This window comes from Nipponia nippon, unplaced genomic scaffold, assembly GCF_047370975.1.
Source record: "Nipponia nippon isolate SJK-2023a ecotype South Korea unplaced genomic scaffold, ASM4737097v1 scaffold_9, whole genome shotgun sequence".
Lineage (NCBI taxonomy): Eukaryota > Metazoa > Chordata > Aves > Pelecaniformes > Threskiornithidae > Nipponia > Nipponia nippon.
In genome coordinates this window covers 4569407-4590965 of record NW_028262413.1, presented here as the reverse complement: position 1 = coordinate 4590965, position 21559 = coordinate 4569407, and the positions used below count along the sequence as shown (strand labels likewise).

The window sequence follows — 21559 nt, the reverse complement described above, 5'->3', positions numbered from 1 at the left end:
TCAAGAACACAGAAATGCTTATATTAGCCACAGCGCTGAGCTAGGTTCTCCCTAGGCAGCAGTGCTGATGTCTGACTGCTGCCGTAGCCGTTGACTCAGTTGCTGTCTCGCGTCAGAGGTGTGGGTGAGCGGGTGTTTAACAGCGCTGGGATCGGGCAATCCCACCTCTTGCTGTTAGACACCACGTGTCCTCCCCTTCTTTAGGAGGAGACCAAAGGTAGCAGCTAGCTAATTCAGGCAAAGGGCAACCAACAAATGTTTGCAGGGATTCACTACCTTTTTTCCTGCTGTGGCTTCCAGAGTTCAAGTGCGAAGCATCATTTTGCCAAAGGAATATAAATTGCCTTTCTTTATAACTTTCTCCCCTTTAACCATCCCCTTCTAGATAGCAGACTCAATACCAAGCTTTGTACCCATGTGTCCCTTTTGCAGCTGCAAGCAGAAAGCCTGGGGAGCCTTTGATCATCTCTGACATCAAGAAGGGGAGCGTAGCACACAGGTGAGTGCAGAATTTCCCATCTGCCAAACCCATTGCAAAATGTCTGGCGCAGTAATGAGAGGTAGAATGAAGCCCAAGCTGTAGCAGTTGGGTCTGGATTTTGCCAGCATCCAAGGAGATGTCAACCCTAGAGGTTTGTCTTAGACCACAGTAGGGTTTGCAGTAAAAACTGTCTGTATTGAAGCAAGTAGAGTAGAGCTAATGGAGAAGGTGGCCAGGGCACTGATTCAGAGGTCTGCTGACCCTATAGGAGATGGATGTTTAGCATTTAAGAGCATGTGGTAAAGGGCTTCATATATCCCATAAAGTGCTATGGCTCATCAGGTAGTTTGCTCTGTCTCAGCTCCTGCTCAGGTGAAGAGAGTGAGTGAATTGTGGGCACTGGTGGAGAACTGTGCAAATAACTCAGCATTTATTGACTTCACCTCTGATCCCAACACCTCATAGCAAGGCTTTCAGAGGAATTTAGTGCTGCTGGAGGGCTCATTTCTAAGAGTGCTCATACAGGAGTTTCCATAAAAGGTAGAATATCTATCAGTTAAATATCAGGCATTTTTCAGCGCTGTAGGTTACCCAGGCTGTATATCTAATCTTTCTGCCTTGTACGGTGTTGATGCATGCTCTACACAAACTTTCCTTCCTTAAGTTATAATTGGCCCAGACTCGGTTCATGGTAGTTTCCCAGAAAAATCAAGGACAGTAAAAAGTTAATACTGTCATCGCCACTGCAGGACTGAATGCGTCATGGGATCTGAAAGGCAAATACAAATGTACTTTTAGTTTTCTTTTCCTTTCCACATAGAACTGGCACCTTGGAGCCGGGAGACAAGCTGTTAGCCATTGATAACATCCGACTTGACAATTGCTCAATGGAGGATGCTGTCCAGATTTTAAGGCAGTGTGAAGACCTGGTCAAATTGAAGATTAGGAAGGATGAAGATAACTCCGGTACAGAAATCCTGATGCAAACTGGTGCCTGTCCACTGTAATGACATTTCCCAATAGGTAGTGCAAACCAACAAAGATAAGGGCTGCCGCCTGCCCGGTCACCACTTTCCAATTGATTATAGTCTATTTTTGTTATTCTGCCCTTAAGTGGAGTCTGGAAGGTTAAAACCCTATTTGGTATGAGCATGGCTGAAGACCTCAGGCTTTTGCTTCTAAACGCTGCAAGTCTTTCCTATGCCCTCTTTCATATGGCTAATTAAAAAAATTCAACATTCCTGTTTTCCCTTTCAGATGAGCAGGAGACAACCGGTGCTATTATCTACACAGTGGAACTGAAGCGATATGGCGGTCCCTTGGGAATAACCATCTCCGGGACGGAGGAACCTTTCGATCCTATCGTCATTTCGGGCTTGACTAAACGAGGGCTGGCAGAAAGGTGAGGCTTGGGGGCAGAGAGGTTGAATTGACGTGGGAAGGGATCTTGAAGTTTGCAAAGTCTCCTCTGCTGTCATAAACTCTTGTTCGGTGTTTTAGTCTGCTAAAAAGGAAAGGTGCTATGAAGGTGCCAAGTGCTGTGAAGCAGGGACAGCCCTGCTGGTCTGGCTCTGCAGACCCACGTGCAGGACATGTGGGATGGTTGGGACTATGCTATCAGGGCAATGAGAGAGACTTAAAGCAGGGCACTTGTGGAAGAGTCAGATCCAGTGTGCCGGTTGAATGCAGCAGCCAGGAAAATGTGTTTATCTGCCCCTCTTCCATAGCGGTGCTTCCTGGTCTGTCATTTCCCCACGCCACATCTTGCATGGGGAGAGTGCCCAGCCTGCCCACAAAATGGCCACAGACTCTTGTCCAGGGCTGACCTGTTGCTAAACTATGGCTTATGGCCATGGCAGTGGTGTGTCCTGCTGAAGCTACAGATCTCAGGGGTCTTCTGGCTCATCCTTGCTGGTTGGTTAGTCTGTTACACATGGAGGTGCAGGACTGGTGTGCCTCAAGCAGCAGACATTTATGCAGCATAAATGTAGGTGCAGATTTACCTTTGGCAACCAGGGAGGTTGACTGTGTGTGTGCCTGTGTCTGAATATATATGCATGCGTGGGATTTAAAGGATCAGGACATTGCTGAGAATATAAGGTGGAACTGAGTCATACACCATACCTTAATTAATCTGTCTATACGGTAGATGCGACTTGTAAATAGATCATTTCAGCAACCCTGACTCACGCTTCTCATAGGGGTGCTTTACCTTGTGCTGCCTGACAGGCAGAACAGCAGCAAAAAACCCCTGAACAAATAGGTGGAAAGTGCTAGACCTTGGGGACGTTTGACTGCAGATCTGGCCTCTTGGTTCTTTCTGTTTCAAGGCCATGCTCCCTCTTAGCTGGACTGTAAAACAGCTCAGTGCCTCTTTTTGCATTGGGTTCCTTGAGCTCTCAGCACGCACACTGCTGCACATTTCCATTGCTTTCCTTTGGTGCAGAAGGCAGATCAGTGTCTCCCGAGAAGTAAGGAAGAGGGATGGACTTAGTCATTAGTGGTTCTTCTCTTTGGGGATTTTATGTTACTGCCTGCCACTGTAGGATTCAGCCTTTTTCTGTAGAAAATAATAGCCACAGAGTATCCGAGGCTTTTCTGCATAGCAGTTCTGCACTGTACCTGCAGCGCAGCGTGAGAGAGGTTAAGGACAGAAAGCCCAAATGCTGTCAGGTGTCAAAAGACGGTCTCATACCCTTGTTGCTCTTGGTTCCCTTTGCAATGCCGTGACTGTTCCTCCTTCAAACTCGGATACACATCAGTGACTGCTCCACGGAGAAACATAGCGCAGGCAAGCGCTGTCGTACTATTGAATTTTGATCAGGAGCTGGCAGGCAGTAAGGAATGAAAAGCCTTTTGAGAAGAGGGATGGAGCTGTTCAGTGTGTTCACCATAGCAGACTAACAAATAACGGTGTCCGCACAGAGGAGCGGCATGGGGACAGAGAGGTGTGGGGCTTTCTCTGGGTAACCTTGGCTCCCTGCGGGGAGGGTGAGGAGTGCTGGGATGAAGGCTGCCTGCAAGAAATGTGCATGTTTTTCTCTGAGATGGTGCGTATTTTTTTTTCCTGGGAGTAACAGAAGGGAGTGGCTCGACCTTGTCAAGGAAAGAGGGCTGGTCCTAGTGTTATCCTAAATTGTCCCTTTCCTGCTGTCACTATCCTTCCCTGTGCCACAGGCGCCCTTAGCCAGGCTCTGAAGGATGGGGCAGGTTTGTGAAGGACAGGGATTTAAACCCAAAGCTGTGCCTGGCTTTTGCCGGAGCACAGGACATGTTTCAGCAGCGCTGGTGCAGGGCGGACAAGATCCCGGCGTCTGATAACGGGGATGTGCCAGGCGCTCTCGTAGAGGCACAAGTGAAGGTCTGCACTGCGGCTCGGGCTGCTGCTCGGTGATGGGGAAGGCAGGGTGTCCTCTAGGATCTGTCACACGTCTGTCACAGCGGGTGACAGGCTGTCTAAACTTAAAAGGCTCCGGATTCAGATGACTTGGGTTTTATTTTGACCTTGAACATTTTTCTCCTTGTACGTATCTGATCCTGTAGAAACCTACGGAGGCAGCTCGGGCTGTTGAGTTGGTGTCAAGCAGTGGCTCTCTCCCATGTTAGTCTCTGTATCCCCTCCTGCAGCACCTGCGGGTGGCTTTAGCCTGGGCCACGGGACTTATTTTCCTTCTTGGGGAAGGGAGTGTGCCGGAACGTACTGTTCAATTGTAGTCAAGGTGTAATCGTTCTCCAAGAACAATTTTGGGCTATCACTGGCATTTTAAAGTGCCTGACCAGCCTCCTCTAGTGCCACCTGGTCAAGTAGATGGGGGTGGCTGCAGGCAGGTTTTGTCCAGGAGTGCTCAGCACCAACCCATGTTGGCGGGGGGGAGAAGGGATGGTGGCCCTGCCCACGTGCCAAGTAAATCCCTGCCATGTGCACGCAGCCACTTCTTCTCCAGCACTGGCTGGAAAGTGCCTGCAGCCCCTTTTACGCTTTGCAACTTACCTGTTGCTCAATTCTGCTCTTGCATGTGTCCTCTGAGCAAGAAGGGACGTGGAGCACGCAGCTTCTTGGGCTGGTTTGTGTTTGAGGTGAATTGAGGACTGTCGATGATGATGGAGAGGCACAAGGGTGATTAGCTAGAAACAGCTTTCTCTGTCGCTCCCGCTCGGCTTCTGCCTGCTTGTCCTCACAGGGGTGCCTGGAGATGGACAGATGAGAGGACTGGACTTTGATTTACTTTTCCCCCCTTGAAGAAAAACACCTGGCTGAACGTGACCTTTCCCTTTCATTGTTTCTGTATTTTTCCCCGCTGAGGGACTTTCACGGTTTCCTCAGAGCAGTTGTGTTGTTCAGAGGCAGGCGGTTGGGCTGAAAGATGAAACTTTTAAGACAAATACTCCGATTCCAGTTTGATCTGTAATTTATTTGAATGCACAAGTTTTCCCTGAGGGCTTTTTCAGGCTGATTTGGATGGGACAAGACGGACATCTAGTGGCTGGCTGGGACTGTCATGGCATTGTCCAAGTATCTCAACAGCTTCAGCAGCAGATCGAGCAGTCCTGCCTGCTGTTGGGCTACATTTCCCAGTTTGATTTACTTATAGCAGATGTTTCACAGCAACATGTCTACAAAAGTTTCATATTTTGGGGAAAGACAAGTAGCTGTTTTGCCTGCAACAGTATATCAAATCCTAATTCTGCAGGAGCAGCAGTCCAATTTGTAGATGTAACCTGAGAGAGGCACGTTGCCATGGGCAAAAAGATATTGCGGTCCAGATTTGCATCTCCTCCTGGCTCTGTCGCACAGGTTCCTGATAGCTAAACCTCACGGCACTGCTGGAGGAGGAGAGGGTTGCTGCTCTCGCTTGCTGGCATTAGGGAGCTGGAGCCTGAGTGCGGTGAGCTCGGTCCGGCCAGCAGCGAGCACAGGCTCCTGCCTCGGCTGCCAGCTCTGGCAATGGACACATCCTGTCCTGCCTACTCTTCCCAAAGCAGCGGCAAACACCGGGAGAGGTAAAGTGAGCCCCTGTCTGTGGGCAGCAGAGGGAAGGATGGAGAAGGGGGAGAATTGCCATGACTTGTTAGTTTGTTCCTGGCTGTTGCTGAAGCCTGAGGATTTATTTAGCTGAGAGCAGAAGCCAGTGCTGGAACGGGGCTGTGCAATAAAACACAGTAACCTCTTCTAGCACAGTGGTCTTGATGGAGAAAGCTGCAGTGGCGTAGCTGCGTAGAGGTGAGCTTTAAACATATCATGAACTGATCTGCAACTGGCTCAGCTCATGCTTGTATACGCAATCTGTGTGTGTTGGGCCATTTGGTTTGGGGTTTTTTTTAATGGGTTTCTAGGTTTGTCTTGTCATGTCTTTCCATCAGTGTGAACGTGCCCTTCAGTTCCATGTGTGATGACCAGTGGACATCACACACTGGAAATGCTTGTGCTTTTAGCACATAGACCCCTTTGCTTTGAAGGGTTTTGACTGTAAGCTGGTCTGCAGTCCCAGGTCCCGAGGGGCCTGGGATCTGAGGAGTGCATATGTTCCTGTACGTGTATGTATGTATATACACAGGTGGAAGATGTGGGGGGAACCCAGATTCCTGGTAGTGGTGATGAAGAGGAAACCGTGGGTATACAGAGTACCAAAAGGAAACCAAGACATATTTGAAAATGCTGGGAGTTAATATGCTATTGCTTCAAGCGACAACTTAATGGCCTGTCTCACAGAGGCAAATTGCTTCTCTGAAGTTTCTAACAGCGCCTTTGCTCTCCAGAACCGGAGCCATCCACGTCGGTGACCGAATATTGGCGATTAATAACGTGAGCCTCAAGGGCAAACCACTGAGCGAAGCCATTCACCTGCTGCAGATGGCGGGAGAGACGGTCACTCTGAAGATCAAGAAGCAGACAGAGAGTGAGTTGGGGAGCCCGGTTTGGGGTGGGAGGGCAAAGGCTCAGCCCAGCAAGAACCCCAGGCGATGGAGTAGGTAGTGCTGTGGGTTTTCCTTCATGTGTTGTGGCAGGTGAGACAAGGCGGCATGGTCAGGGGCATGGCTGTGGACAGAGGGAAAAGATGGGTGTTTTTTTGACTTCTGACTCACAGATTTTAAAAAAAGGCAATCCAGGGGCTCTCTGTGGTACTGGGAAGAGATTAGACAGCAGGTTTATTGGTGATGATAATTTTTTTTCAGATTGACACCTTGTGCTATTCGTGCCATTCCCTGTCTGCCTGGGTGTTTCACACAACAATAAAGCAGAAGATGCTTTTTAATAGTAGAAGAGTGAAGGTTTTCTTGAAATATAACCCGCCCCAAAAATGAGCAAGGGGACTCTGAGCTGGTAGAATCAATGGGGGAAAAAGAACCCACAAACACCTTTAATTCAACTTTTTGAAAGCGATTTGGAATAAATCTTTTTCACCCCTTTTTCTGACTCAGGGTCCTAAGATCATCTTTCAAAGCATCTGCTTTTACTCTAGAAATCCCCTTCTCGTTTCCTTGCCAAGCTCCCTGTGGCTTTGAAGCTGCTGTTCTTGACACAGTATCAAAGAGCAGGAGCATACTTAGTACAGGCAGGCTGCTTTTTTGGGGGACAGAGCAGGGGGATCAGGGAAACCAGGGCACACGCAAACTTTTCTCCCTGACTTCTTCTGCAAGGTCACAGCCAAACAGAGGCTTTTTCATCAAGTTCAGAAAGTAGCTGGTGCATTCTGGCTGCATTTCTGTCTCTCCCCACACCCAGTATTTTCTGTCTTTTTTGTGCCATGCTTCTGCAGTCTCTAGGTTCAGCTGGACCTACCCAGCCGGTGGCCCGTGGTGCTGCAGAAATTGGAAGAAATCAAGTGATAAAGCTCTTCCAAGCAGGCCTGGCCTGTGGGATGTCTGTCCTGCATCTGAAAAAGTAGCATCGCTCTTAAACATAGCACTTCTGTAGACCACAAAGCGGTTTGCAAATATGTGGCAATGCACCTATTTTACAAATGGAGGAAGCGCAGGCAGGGGGTGGTGATTTAGCAAATAGAGATAGAACTGGGGAATTGATTCCTCTTCAAGAAACCCCATTCTCGTTCCCTGCAGCCAAGTGTCTTGATCCTTGGTCTGAAATACTCTTTTTTTTCCCTGCTGGCACTTAGCATTGTCACAGCGACTCGCTGAAATAATTGACATGCAAGTGCCAGTTGGAGACTCGTTAATCATTCTGAGAATGAAGCAGGTGTAATTGAAATTTCAAGGTAATCTTGAGTTAATCATGGTGAGCAATCTTCTGAATGCTTGGAAAAAAGGGACTTTCAGGACACTGGCCTTTGTTTAGTAAAAGAATCTGTCCGCACTGACAAATGCAGACTTTCAGAGGGGTTTTCATCCCAGCCTCTGTGAGTCGGAGATCCAGGGCGTGGATGGCTAACAGGATATCTAATCAACAAGGACTTGAAAATATTCAGGACAAAGAAATGCTTGTGCTGAGAAACCATGCCTTGCATAGCTTTTGCCTGAAAGGGAATTCGATATAATGATAATAAGAGCCTATTATTACTAAAATATTGAAAAGGAAAGTCTGAGCTTCATCATCCATATTCAGCTTTCCATTTTCCAATCACCAATCAGGGGAAATTCAGCCTCAAAATACCAGGCCCAGGAATTCCACCATTGTCGTGAGACTCCATGGGAGACTCTCGGAGAGGTGGTGATTAGCCCTGAATTGATACAAGGTTGTGTGATCTTGGAAGGGGGCTATAACTTCATCTGCAGTAGTTTGGGACCAGGTTGTGTTGTCGTTGGAATCTCATTGGAACATCTGCTTGTAACACCAAGTTTGCAGCCAGCACCCTGACTAGGTGCTGCTCTGGCACTCTTTGGGTCCCGACCCCAAAGGCAGATCATGCCAGAAGCAATTTGGCTGGAAGCACTGCTGATCTGAGTAAAAAGGAGGCTCTCTGAGGCCAGAGAAGCTACGGGCTGTTGCTCACAAAGGCCAACACTTCTCTGGGCAGGGCTGTTCAGAGGAAGTTTCCAAAGGCACAAGAAGATGCATTTGTGAATTGAGATTAGGTCCCAACTCTCTTGTATTTGGGAATCCTCAAGGTTGCTCCTTATATTCCATACGCTAAAAACTCAGAATGGCATTTTTTCTCGATTCATCTTGAGATAAGATTACTGCATGAAATCCTTTCAACTGTATTGCACAAGCCTTTCTCAGCTACTTCTGAAGAGCTAAAGAGGTTCTTCAGAAGACTTACAGTACCTGGGCTTGCTCCCACGTCAGCATAAGCCTTTCCCTGAGGCTTGCTCTTGGTGCCTACTAAAGAGGCATGTTCTGGTTTCAGAATCCTATCCCAAGAAGTCGGGGAGTATAAATGAAGTGAGCGACCCAGAAGATGAACTGACAGACTCCCAGAAAACTAGCAAGCTGTCTGAGATATACTCCACCACAATTCCTAGCGTGGACAGTGCTATGGAGTCCTGGGATGGCTCCGGCATTGATGCTGGGTATGGAAGCCAAGGTAAGCCAGGGTTGTCTTTTCTTAGGGGTGGTCTCTGGGCCAAGGTGAAGATAGGCAGAACCTCTGAACCTGTCTGGAGACTGAATGTGAGCCAAAGCCTGTGGTCTGACCGCATTTGCATGGCTTCTTGCTTCCAGCAAGGAACAAAATGTATTTTAAAATGCACTCATGTGGTGCTCTGAGTTGATGTATCTGTTTTAGGTTTTTATTGGCACATTTCTTCTGGCTTATATGGCATCATACTGTTCACAGCATTTTCAAAACCATTACAGCACTTTATAATTCACATAATCAGAGGAAGTATTCACTGGCCATATGTCTTACAGAGTATTTGGTCCATAGCTCGCTTTTAATTCTCCAGGGAGGCCATGCAGGACATATTAATCCTCTTCAGGATGTTTTAAAATCCACAAGAATGTTTTGTGACTAGAAGCACTCACTTAACAAAATAATTAAGGTAATACAAGAAAGTACCTCTAACTCTCCAGTGAGTGATCAGATGAACACGTGCCTTCGAGGCCAGGTTTATTCAGCTGTGGCTTCCGACAGACATATGGAATTGGGATGGAGGATGCTCTAGTCATGGGAATAGATTTTTACTTGGAGGAAAGTACTGGAAAATAGTTATTCCAGTTCAGATTTAGTGATGTAAGCTAGTATTAGTCCATGTTGAAACAAAACAAAACCCTGAATCGCCTCTGCAAAAGGAAATTGGTGAGAAGACTGCTGTCCGGAACAGAATGTGAAAACAGGGAGGGATGCTGCAGGAACGCTATTGCAAAGCACCTTCAATGTGCTGAGCAAGGTGTGTGCCTGTGCTCACTGCGCTCTGACTTAGAAGAGTTCAAAGGACAGCACCGCGCGGGTGTCTTTCATCACGCCTGTGTCTTTCTTCAGCCTCCGTTGGTCTGAAGTCTTAATCTGGGAGTGCAGTTGGGACTGGAGGCTTCATTAAGGAGGAATTCCCTGGCCTTCATAATGCTGCAATCCTTCTCCATCTAATTGACTGTTAACACGAGTTGGACACTGTATTTTAGCAAAGTGATTGCTTTTACCGGTAAATTGAGAGTGAGTAATTAAGCATAGAGCCCTGGGGAAGAGGGCTGATGCCAAGTTCCCCAACATCCATAGACTGCACCTTTGCTTCAGGGGCTCTTTCGTCTTCCCTGGTAATTGCATTTGGCTGCATGGTGGCGTGCTGGCGCTGGCTGGGAAGAGGGATGCTGGAGGGTAGGGGGAAGGACACGCAGGGTCGCCCGTGGGGTGGGCAGGGAAGGCAGGACACAGGGAGACCTGGGACACACAGCGCCTGGAGATTGGGGTTTACACCCCAAATGGAGAACCACAGATTGGTAGCCTTGCGGATTTTAGGTTCATCCACAGCTTTAGGAAAGCGCAAAGGGAAGGGTTTGGGTGAGGGAGCTGTGCCGGGCCTGGTGGGAACATGCCACCAGGTGGCTCTGAATCCCAGGGATCCAGCCCGTCTCCCTGGAAGGAGGAGGTGAAACTGGTGGCACCCAGGTGACAGCTCTGCACACATACCCTGTGGTCCGGGGCCCCCTGCGCCCAGCCCAAACCTGCTGCCCACCTGCTGCAGGGACCTGCATCCAGGGACCTTGTTCTGCTCCGGCAGGCAGCGAGCGCTCCAGACTGCTGTAAGATGTTGGCAAGCACTTTTCTGGGGCTCTCTCCAGAGCAGTCTAACCTTTAAAAACACACAGAGGAAACGGTCAGTTAAGTGAAATAACAGGCCTTGGCATTTTCAAAGAAAGAGCTGGCGTTGTCTTTGGGTATTTCCAGTGCTCTTAGCTGTTTGGGAGGTCAAGTCACTCTTAAGTATGTGTTTCTCTGTTAGTTCTTCCTGTTCACTTGGCATCGTGTGTGATGGAACTGTGCGATGTTTCTTGGAAAGGCTGTGAGGATTTCTCTGAAATATTGAATGGGCAGCAGGAGGTGGGCAGGGGACTCAGGAGGTTTATTTCCACTGCAGATGGCACTGAGACTGCTGAGGAATGCTCTGTTTTGGAAGGTTTCTGTCCAGGCAGCTCCTCGTGAGACCTGGGGATCTTGTGACTTGGTAGTGTTGGATTTGCATCTCCGGAGTAAGACACCACAGTACAAGGGAGTCCTTGGGGGCAGAAATAGCGAAACTTGTCTGATTTCATCCTAGCAGTCCATATTGATCTCCTATCAAATGTGATACAGATGAGCTTCCCCTTCTTTCAAGCCAGCAGAGTTTTTCCTCCTGTTCCTTGCCTTTCATGCACATGTCCCTGAAGCAGTTTTCTGTACCTGCACCAGCTGATCCCGAAGGCATGGAAGGGCTCTGCCGCCTGTGGGAACTGGCTGGCAGCTCTCGAGATCAGGCCTGGCTCTTCCTCGTTTCCCAGTGCTGGGCACACTGGAGCTGGTGACTGCCACCAGGTACCCTCAGCACCATCACACTTCTTGAAGGGAGGCTGTTGCATCAGGCTGCTCTGGATGAAATTTCTTTGCTGCTGTCCTTCTGTATCCTATTAATTTTTTTTGTGCTATCCATTAAGTCCCAAAGACAGTTGAGAATCTATACGAAGACATTTTTTCCCTAATAGAAATCAGGCTTCCAAATCCTTCAAAATGAATGGGGTTGGGCACGCTGAGGGAGGCTTGGCAGCATCTTCTCTTTACCCTTTGAAGGGCTCACTGTATTTAAACAGCACAATTTTCTGTTTTCAGCAGCACAATTTCTGTTGGGTTCAGTGTGGAAACAGGAGCCATTGACTAAGGTTGGAGCTGGCAGAGGGTAGGATCTGCATCTGTGGGTATGTGTAGCCCTAGGATCCTGGACCCACACTACAAAGCTACTTAGAAGGGGGGAGCAAGGGAGAAATGGGGCACCTTATGACAAGATCCTGAGAAGCTGCTTCGGTTAAAGCAAGAAGAGATAGGAAGAACAACTCCTTTTGGACGACTGAAATGGAGGCGGTATGCAATCCAGATGGCCTCAGGTTTGGGACTTGGGGAAGGAGTCTCTCCTGGCTCAGCATGAATTAACTCCATTTGTGTTTTCTGACCAGGTATTACCCTCTCTCTCTCCACCCCCTCTTGCCTTCCCTAGGTACGTACATACCTCAGGCTGCAGGCATAGCCCTCCATCCACATGAATGGAGACACAGCAGGCAAAAGAGCAGCACCCCTCCGGGGGACCCCAGGAAAAACTACCCCTACATGGATGGAAGCTTCAGTGAAGATGACTGGGACAAGCCCAGCAGGTATGAAGGGGTGGGAGGAGGCAGGGAGGTGCATCTGCAAATGTGGGTGTCACTGCACAGACAAGAGAGCATGGGGATGTGATGGAGTGGCCAGTGATGTCCCCATCTCGGCACGGGGCAGCTGTGGGGAGGGGTGCTGGGGTGGTGATCTGCTCTGTTGAACCACCTCCACATTGCCAGGTTGCCCCGGGTGTCACTCTATGGCACCTCTACCATGGCCAGGTGACATTTGTGTCTGGAGTTAGGACAGTCTCAGCTGCATGGACCACAGGTTCTTACCACATCTCATACTCCTGCCATGTAAAGGCTGCGGTATTTTCATAGTTTAGGTGTGATAAATAGGCATGGCCAGGGCTGTCCCCTCTTGTGTTGGCCAGACACTTTTGAGTGAGGATGCAGCTTCACAAGAGCTTGATGCCACGAGGCCAAAAAGGCCAACCAAAGCTCTTGGAGGACCAGTATGAGGTTGCATGTCCAAGTTAAAATCTCCCAAAGCTGTGGCTGGACATCTCTCTCCATCGCACTTTGGCTCTTCCAGCACCACAGTCAAAGCCACGCTGAGTGAGCATGGTCAAATTAATCCCCTGGCTCGGCCAGCGTGCGAGAAACCCTGCAACACCTCCTGAGCTCGTGGAGGAGGCTGCAGCTGCCCCTCGCTTTGGGTGAAAATCCTTCTGGATCTGCCCTGGCCAGAGGCTGCCCCTCGCTGAGCCACACACGGTGGAAAAGCCTCGTTGCTTCGTAACTAACCCTCCCCTCCACATCCTCCAGAGTCCCCGTAGTTGTGTGTGTCGTGTTGTTACTGTCGGTTCTTTTTTTTTCCTTACTTTTTTCCTTAACTTTTGTTTGTCCAAACAAAACCCTTAGAACATCTCATGGCCATTTCCACCTATTTAAAGATGATCAAACTGGCAGGAAGGCTGGCAGCGGCAGAGACTTTGTTCTTGTTTTGCCTCTCAGTGAGAGCCGGCTCGCAGAGGTCATTGATCCCTCGTGGCCCTCGCAGCGAGGCTGCCGACAGCTGAAGTTAGCAAATCTGAGCGCTCGAAGCCCCGCGTGTCCCTAATGAGGGCTCCGAGCCCTGATGTCAAAGTGCAAGTGAAACGGTTCATGCCGCTGAGCCCTTTTTATTAGGGAGAAAAACAAAATGTCTTTAAACCTGGCTGCCTTTAACCTGGAAAAACCTGCTGACCCAGTAGTGCGAGAGCCTGTACTGATTCATCCGCGTCCTGGATGTGTTTGTTACATTGCTGGTCTGAGAGGCAAGAAACTGGTAACTGGAAGGGACTTTTGCCTCTTTGGGAACCTGGGAGCAGAGGAAGGAAATGAGTAAGGGGAAAGAATTGAAAATTCCTTTTGGGGGGGAAATTTTGGTTTGTTTTTATGAAGTCTTGCTGGGTGTTTTTTTGACCTTTCTGCCTGGTGTGAAGGCTAGTGTCCTTTAAAAGCTGATGAAAGGTAGGGGGTAAATTTAAAATACAATAAGCCATGTCAGATACTGCTCTCTCCAGGCAGGCCACGATCCTACAAGGAGCAAAAGGATGTGTGTGTGTGAGTTTATGCCTGCTACAGACTCCTATTTAAACAAATGGATGAAAAGCAAAGCGTGTCCTGAAGACTTTGCAGTTAATAGAGATCTGGAAAAAGCTCTATTAATAGCCCAAGGGGTCATTATGCATTTAATGGAGGACAACCTCTCTTTGACTTGTACTCAAGTAAAATGTTTTGACTTTGCTAAGTGGCTCTGGTGGATGAGCGTCCCTTCCCGTCTGCGATGCTGATGACCATTAAGCCATGAGAGATGCTGCCAGATGTTGCAGAGGTGGAGTCTTGGCCATGCAGCTCCTAATAAGATGCGTAGAAGATGCATTAGGGCTGCTCTAATGTCACTGTTCCCTTAGGGTCTCTCCCCATGACACATTAGTGGGTTTATCGTGACCTTGATTTAACACCGTGGAGAGTTTCCTCCAAGAGGCTCCTGTTAAACTGAGCCTTGACGGTCTGAGTTTTACACAGAGCCTGGTGTTCAGTAAGCAGTGTCCTGTGTCACCTACTTCTCTGGCTTGTTCAGAGGACTTCAGCATGTTTAATTGCTATTTGCTTTAGAAGTCTGAGAATTGAACCTGGCTTGTGGTCAGAGATAAGAGATGCTGAAACTGCCAAGGTGGGAAATTGCAGAACGCCCAGCAAGATGCACACAGTGATCACCTTAATGTGTGTTTGTACCAGCTGGAGAGAGATTGTCTCTGTCCTTATTCTCCGTTATAGATAGAACTGGTGGCCATCTTTACGCAGCTGTAAGCACCATGACTGTTGTATAGCAAAAAAAAGAGGCCTCCCGAAAGTAACAGCTCAGTTCCCTGGCCCTCCCAAAGCAAATGAAACTTGGTTTGTATGGGTTATACATGACACTGTCAATATTGCTGGCTGTAGTGTGTGTTTGCTTGTCCAGCCCAGGGCAATCATTTTTATATACATCTTTGCATTATTTACTCTCATAGAGACCTAATGTATTTATCATTTTCTCACCATGTCTGTTACCCTCTGTGTTTTTCTCTCTCTTCTCAGGTGTTCTGTGTCTCAGATCTGAGCTCTATCCCATCAGCCTTTGTACTAACAGTCTCTGAGGCTCCTGGTTTACCCATAACGCATCCTTTTTTCTTTCACTTCTCTATTTCACCAAAACGTCTTCCTAAACCTACAATCTTCCTACAGGCACTTTTTAATTTACCCTTTGAACTTTGACATTACTACACCAACTTAATTCTTCCTTTGAAAGACACTTGCCCCGTTAGGAAATGCATGGAGGTCTCGTATTCGGACTCTGTCTGAAAAGTTCATATTGTTTGCTTTTGTATATGAAGACTCTTCAAGTCTCTGCTTTTACTGGTGAGACACTTGCTGTAGCCTCGCGGCTTTCATCCCGCTGCAGAAGAGTGCTGACAATGTTTGGTTCCTACGTTACAACAGATACCCCAACCGCCAAAATGGCCTTGAGACCACTCACGAGGATAGTTTTTGGCGTGTTTTTGGAGAAGCATTGGAGGATTTGGAAACATGCGGCCAGTCTGAACTTTTGAGGGAGATTGAGGTAAATTACTTCCCAAATTTGCTGCTGATCTGACTGTTTTGCTCTTGCTGTAAATGTTAGATCTGTTAATTGCCCGTAGCATCCCTATGCTGCCAGTGGTGTGAAGAAGGGCTCGAGTTTAATCCATGTCAGTGTTTGTGCTAATGGATAACTATGTCTCATTAGACAGTTGCTTGCGTGCGCTTTTTCCCTGAGCCAATGACTTACTCACCAGGAACTCCACGCTCTTTTTGCAAACTGTGGCTGGCCAACAATCTTCACAAGACTGTCGGCAAACCTTCCCTATCAAATGGTAAACCCTCTGCTTGGAAAGATATTGTCTGTCCAAAGCACTTAAAAGCCAAGCAAAAGGAGCCCCTAAAAACCCCATTGGGACGGAAGTCTTGGCTTACTTCAAATATAGACAGGCCCAACATATATTTTGCATTCAGCTGTCACTCCGCCGGAAACTGTTTCAGTGAAATGGGTAATTGGAAGCTTTTCAGCCAGCCTTCCCCATGGAAAAATCTGAGAAATTGCTTCCTGCAGAAATAAAGGTGTTTCCTCTCTTCACAAACCACTTTCTCTTTTTTTTTTTTAATCCAAAATGCTTTGGAGGTCATGTTATTGTGTCTGGTTATAGGTTGGGGAGTCTGGATTTCTAAGCTGTGGGATGCAAATAAAAGCCTCCCCCAAGACTGTTGAGCAGCGGGAAGCAAACCTGCCCGGCGGGATGGGTCCCGTCCTGCTCCCCTCCCCGACTCAGCTCCCGCAGCCCAAAAGGAGGAGAGGGACCCCACGAACTCCTCTCTCCCCCTGCCTTCTGGAAAGAGCTCGCTGGGTCGTGCCCTCCATCACCCCCAGTGGGACTGCTTTTATGCACAATTGCATATAGCTTAGGCTTCAGAGAGAAAAGGCAACTTCTGAATAACTGGAGCTGGAAAAGGGAAGTCCTGTTTTGGTCTATGTGTGAAAATATTGGTGGCAAGGGACTTACTAATTGTTCTTTCCTCTTTGATCCTTAGCAACTGTAAGTGGGGGAGGAAATCTCAAATTTATTGTGCTGAAGCACGAAACGGTGTATTTATTATCTTAACTGCTTAAGAAAATGCTGACTTAAAAAAAAAAAAAACAACAAAAAACCACACAAAAACCAACCCCCCCTCAGCCCCCACAAACTAAAACTTCTTCCCTTGAGCACTCATCTCCTGGACCTGAATGTATTTAGAAATGAGTTTAGGCAGCCGCTATCAACCTTTCTGAACTGTTGTTGACTACTTAAGGAAAAGCACCCCTCTGAAATGATGCATAGATGTTTCTCTTCTGCATAATGGCTGGCATCTAAATGTAAAAGAAGGGATTTGTTGGGCTACTGTGAAATGCCAGGACAGAGAAAATATCTTTCTGCCCAATCCTTTTTCTTTTCCAGGGATCTGTGGTGCAGGGATGCGTGGGCTTTTGATTCATGCTGTTTTAAGGCTTGGGAGCTTTGACAGTTATGTATGCTTTAAAAAATGTAAAGAAATTTTACAAAAAGCTGAGCACCTCTAGGGTTTGGGTGTATTTAGCACATTTCTAGAATATTTTAGAAAGTTCTGGAGACAAAAGGAAAGTGCTCTGTTTTTAGCAGAAGTCTGAATGGTTTCCACTCCCCTTGTATCAAATCCGAAGGACCCCTGATCTGTTCCTCCCTCTCCGTGTGCCCATTCTTCTTGAGGTGTGGTGTGGGACGTACCGTGCTCACTGGGGCTTTTGCTGTATCACAGGTTTCTAAGCCCCAGCTCCCGGCCTCCTGTGATTTTATGACAGTCATAGATTTTTTAAATTTATTTTTAAAATTTGACCACTTGAAAAAGAATGAGAGTCACGCAAGATGACCCGAAATAGCCTGCAAACAGATTCACGCGCAGTGGCGATCCACTCCCAGACTACACGGTATGGGTAGAAACAGGCTTTTTCCAGTATGCCTAGTGGAGCGTGTGTCCCTGCTTTGCTTTGAGGGCAACCAAGCCATGGGGAAAAATAATGTGCGGCAGCCACAGGCTGGAGGAGTCCAGAATTGCCCTTTCTACCGCTTGCACTTAACCCAAAGCACCTAGCAAATCGCTTATGATCCTGCAAAGAGTATTGAAATACCTTGAAGATAGAGAAGGAGTTGAATGCTGTAGGAATGGCATGCTGTTGGGTACTGGCCAGTTTTGGCATTTGCAGCACATGAGGGAGGACAGTAGCACGACGTGCACAGACCTTTCTGTTCTCCTCCCTGGCTCTGCAATGCTGGTGTTGGTACAGCACGGCACGGTGTCCTGGGGGGTACTGAGGTTGCCTGAGGTCAGTGGACAAACGTACCCTGGTTGGCTGTACCACTGTTTGTTAATCTGTGTTTCAAGTATGTGGTAACTCAACGTTCTTCCAGCGTGTAGCAGGTATTTGAGTTTTTGTCCAGACTCAAGCTGATTAAGCCATTTTTGTGTGAAGACCTGAAAAGTGCAAAGCTAAAAGATTTTCTGTATTTTATCCATCCCTATTTGGGATAATGTGGCTAGTGCTGGCATTTTCATACTGCCACTAGAATTCGCTTTATTTGCCTATGGGAGGGCCTTGATTAGAGATTTAGTCAGATGGTATTTCCCCCATGCACAGGAGCGATTGCTCTTTGACTTGCCACGTTTAGCAATGCTGAATTTTACGATCTCTTCCCTACCTTTCCTTTTCTTTCTTCTACCTTTTGACATTTGATGGGACTGCAGACCCTTGGAGCCTGAACTTTGAAATGACAGTTTTCATTACGCCATTTAAATGGACTCTGACCTGGAGCCAGTTGAGGTTCCACAGACTGGATTCTTGACTCCTTGGTTAGCTTTGATCAATGTAATCTCATTAGTGAAAAGCGTTGCCAAATGGAGTAGAATCTACTTAGGAGTATCTCTTAATGGATGCTATCAAGGATGACCAGGCTTAAATACTACTTAATTTCATATTTTTAACTCAGTTTTGCTCAGTGACGGCTCCCATTTACTTACAGATAAAATCCTAATTTCTCTGCTGAATTGGCCTCAGTGGAGTCCCAGGTATTGACTTCCCTGGGCCATTACCAGCAGTGTGCAATGCTGATGGGGAGCTGCAGCTTGCAGGGGTAGGCTGGACAGCCAGGCAGACACCGGTTCCTCTGGGAGCCCCCTGAGATGGGGGTGTTCATCCTTCCTGACTATCAAGAACGTTCCTGCACAAGATGAGGCCTGCCTGGCCCTGTTTGTGTAGAAGAGGTAATCAAAAAATAAGGAGATGCTTCATAAATGCTTCCTTCTGAGATAAAGCTCCATGTTGGGGTGGGAGAGCATGCAGCAGGTCAGCGATAGACCTGGCAGCAGGCTCCTGAGGTCTGGAAATGGCTTTTATAGCTAACTGGAAGAGCTTCTTGGTACTTACTTTTCTGATTAATGGGAACAATGGTGCCCCCCGTTGTTGTCTGTGCCACTTTTGTTGCTGTGTGGTCCATCTCTTCCTGCTGCTGGCTCAGCAGAGTGACTTTGTGTCCTTGCCCTACAGGCATCCATCATGACGGGGAGTGTGCACAACCTGGGCCTGGAGGGCAGCAAGCTGCTCCTGGACTCTGTCAACCCATCGGGACTGAGCCCATTGAGGAAAGCAAACTCCAGCTGTGATGGTGGACAGACCGAGGGTAGCAGCTCCCCTGCCAAGAAAAATGAGAGGAACCTGGACATGAAGAAGATCGAGAAGGAGATGCAGGAAATCATGTCCCCTACCCCCCTCGAGTTTCACAAGGTCGGCATTGCCAAGGGTTGGTCTGGCTGTGGCACTGAGGTGCCTCGATGGTTAAAGCTGTAGGAGCTTTGCAACCTTGTAGAAAATCTCCTTTGTTCAGAGGGACTCCCAGAAAATGTTCCTTGTTAAAGATGGCCCCCACCCAGGTCTGCAGCAAAGGTTTCCAGAGGGTCAGATGAAGAGGAAGGGGCCCCTTCAGAAGAGTAATGGGATTTAGCTGCCATGCTTCAGCAGGGTTCAAACTTGTGCTTTGCTGTTTCCCTTTATTATATGAGATTTACAAGTCTTTGTGTTCTGGAGTTCGTTAATTGGTGCTACAGATACAGGCAAGAGAGCTCAAAGTATGGCTCCGTGGAGACCCATCAACCCTTTTCCAGTGGCATGCTCCCTTCAGTAGGCCACTTTTCTTATAAAAAATAACTTATAATAACTTAAAAATAACTTATTTTCCCTCCCCTTCCACTCCACCCCCAGCCTTTCCTGAAGGGGTGCAAATGGTAGGACTTCAGTGATGGGATACTTGTTTGAATTCAGCACCCAGCTGAATGTGCCCAGTTTAAGCATGGTGCAAGGCAACGGTAATTAGAAGTAGAAATTAACTGTAGAAGCTGCTAATGCAGAATGCAAGCAGGGAAGGGAGCTGGAGAGGTTTCAAAAAATTTGATTGCCTTTTTCTTTCCTAGTTTGACTTTAGAATGAAACCTGCAGTTACGGTAGCTGGAAAAAACAACTTTTTCATGTTTGATCTGCTCTTGTCCTTCAGGGCATGGCAAATGTGTCTTTAAATAAAACTCCTTCATACCTGAAGGAGGAGAGCTGTGTAATTAGGCATGTTATAGAGTGACTCTTCATTCTGCTGGAGCATCTGGTGTTGGCTGTGTTTGGAGATGAGGTTGAGGCCGAGGCCAGGTGGGCTGCTCCTGTGTGTCATCCTGGGCACTGTTCTTCCCAAGGACCACACATCTATGAAGCTCACCCAGCCAAGAACACGGTGATGGAGTTAAAGCCTCATGGTAGAGATGCACTCCCAGTTCATGGAGGCAAAGGGAGATTTTGGTGGTGGTGGGGAATCAGTTGTCCCTGGTTCCCAGTGTTACCCTGTGGCAAGATACACTTCCAGCAGTGCATCCCTCCTTTAGACGAGGCCAAAGCGTGATGTGCTCAAGGGAAGAGTGATGAGGGTACCCATTTCTTGTCCTCAGTATGTCAGCACTTATTGATATGAATTTTCTGAAAAGAACTCATGAGAGAAGTTTAGACGTTCCTGCTGAGTGATGTATTAAAAAGGAGTTGTCTTCACATTTGACACACTACCTTGAAAATTCCCCATGAACATGTTGATTTTTCATGTGCTGGTCTGGCATACACAGAGGATGCCCAGCATAACCTGGGCCAGGGAAGGCAATGCTCCATTAATAACACTTGCTTTGTTGCTCTTTGGGTGAAATACAGGAGCTGTCTGTATTACGCTGCTTGCGTTTCCTTCCACATCCAAGGGAGAGGGACTATCGTGTGGCTGGTTACGTGCCAGTCACCAAAGCACTTGTCCATGCGATCTACCTAAGCTGATGGTGTCTGATAAATAAGGCTCAACCTGTATTAGCTGCCCAGGCTAAGAAAAATCTGCCCAGGAGACCCAGAGCAGAATTGCTGTAGGTCCATACACATTACCTATGCTATTCCTGTCCTGCCAACCTGGTACATCTCCTCCTGCCTCTGCTGCATTAAAACATGTGTTCTCTTTCTGCCCCTCCAGATGACACTCCGCAAAGACCCGGAGAGCGAAGACTTTGGATTCAGTGTGTCGGATGGCCTGTTAGAAAAAGGTGTCTATGTAAATATGGTCCGTCCGGATGGGCCAGCAGATCAGTGTGGCCTCAAGCCATATGACAGAGTGCTTCAGGTAATAAATGCAAAATGCAGTTCTGGAGGCTGGGACGGAGTGAATGAGTGGCTGAGAGGAAGAGAGAAGTGAGACCCATCCATGGCAGCACTAACTTTAATGAAAGGTAATAGTTAGCCAACTAGGTGAGCACTTAGCCACCAAGTGCTCAGTGAGACCTGTGTTTTATAGTGAGAAATCACTAGGTAGTACCCCCAGGTGGTACCCCTAGGTTACACCTATTCCAGGACACAGCCTGCCTGGCACCGGCCTTTTTGAGCTTGGGCAGCTCAAAACAACCAAAAAGCTGTGTTGCTTCCCCTTCTCACCCTCAGTGCTTTTCATGTAAGAGGGTGAGTTTTGGATGAACTGGATTGTGTTGACCAATACGTGTTCCTGCAAAGCCCCGCGTGGAGTTAAGCAGTGTTCGTGAAGTTCTGTGCATGCCTTTGACAACTAAAAGAGTTTTCTAGGAAACACATCCCTCAAGCAAAGTGTTTTTCATGGATATTTTTCTTTGAAAGAAACTCAATCTGAAATAGCTGGTGCAGAAACAGAATAAAAACTCTGGTAAAAAGCAGTGTCTGTAATAAATGTGACCTGGGC

General features: G+C 47.7%; 1 protein-coding gene across 2 annotated transcripts in view; it reads left to right on the top strand.

Annotated features, from left to right (window-relative positions):
- GRIP2 (glutamate receptor interacting protein 2) overlaps nucleotides 1-21559 on the top strand; it is a 149331-nt gene that overhangs the window by 123767 nt on the left and 4005 nt on the right. For both annotated transcript variants that reach the window (XM_009469835.2, XM_087744646.1), the window contains exons 15-23: nucleotides 433-499; nucleotides 1302-1447; nucleotides 1739-1883; nucleotides 6239-6378; nucleotides 8788-8964; nucleotides 12062-12215; nucleotides 15186-15306; nucleotides 18835-19071; nucleotides 20828-20974. In XM_009469835.2, the coding sequence (XP_009468110.2) occupies nucleotides 433-499; nucleotides 1302-1447; nucleotides 1739-1883; nucleotides 6239-6378; nucleotides 8788-8964; nucleotides 12062-12215; nucleotides 15186-15306; nucleotides 18835-19071; nucleotides 20828-20974 (1334 nt within the window). The remainder of the gene's footprint in view (nucleotides 1-432; nucleotides 500-1301; nucleotides 1448-1738; nucleotides 1884-6238; nucleotides 6379-8787; nucleotides 8965-12061; nucleotides 12216-15185; nucleotides 15307-18834; nucleotides 19072-20827; nucleotides 20975-21559) is intronic.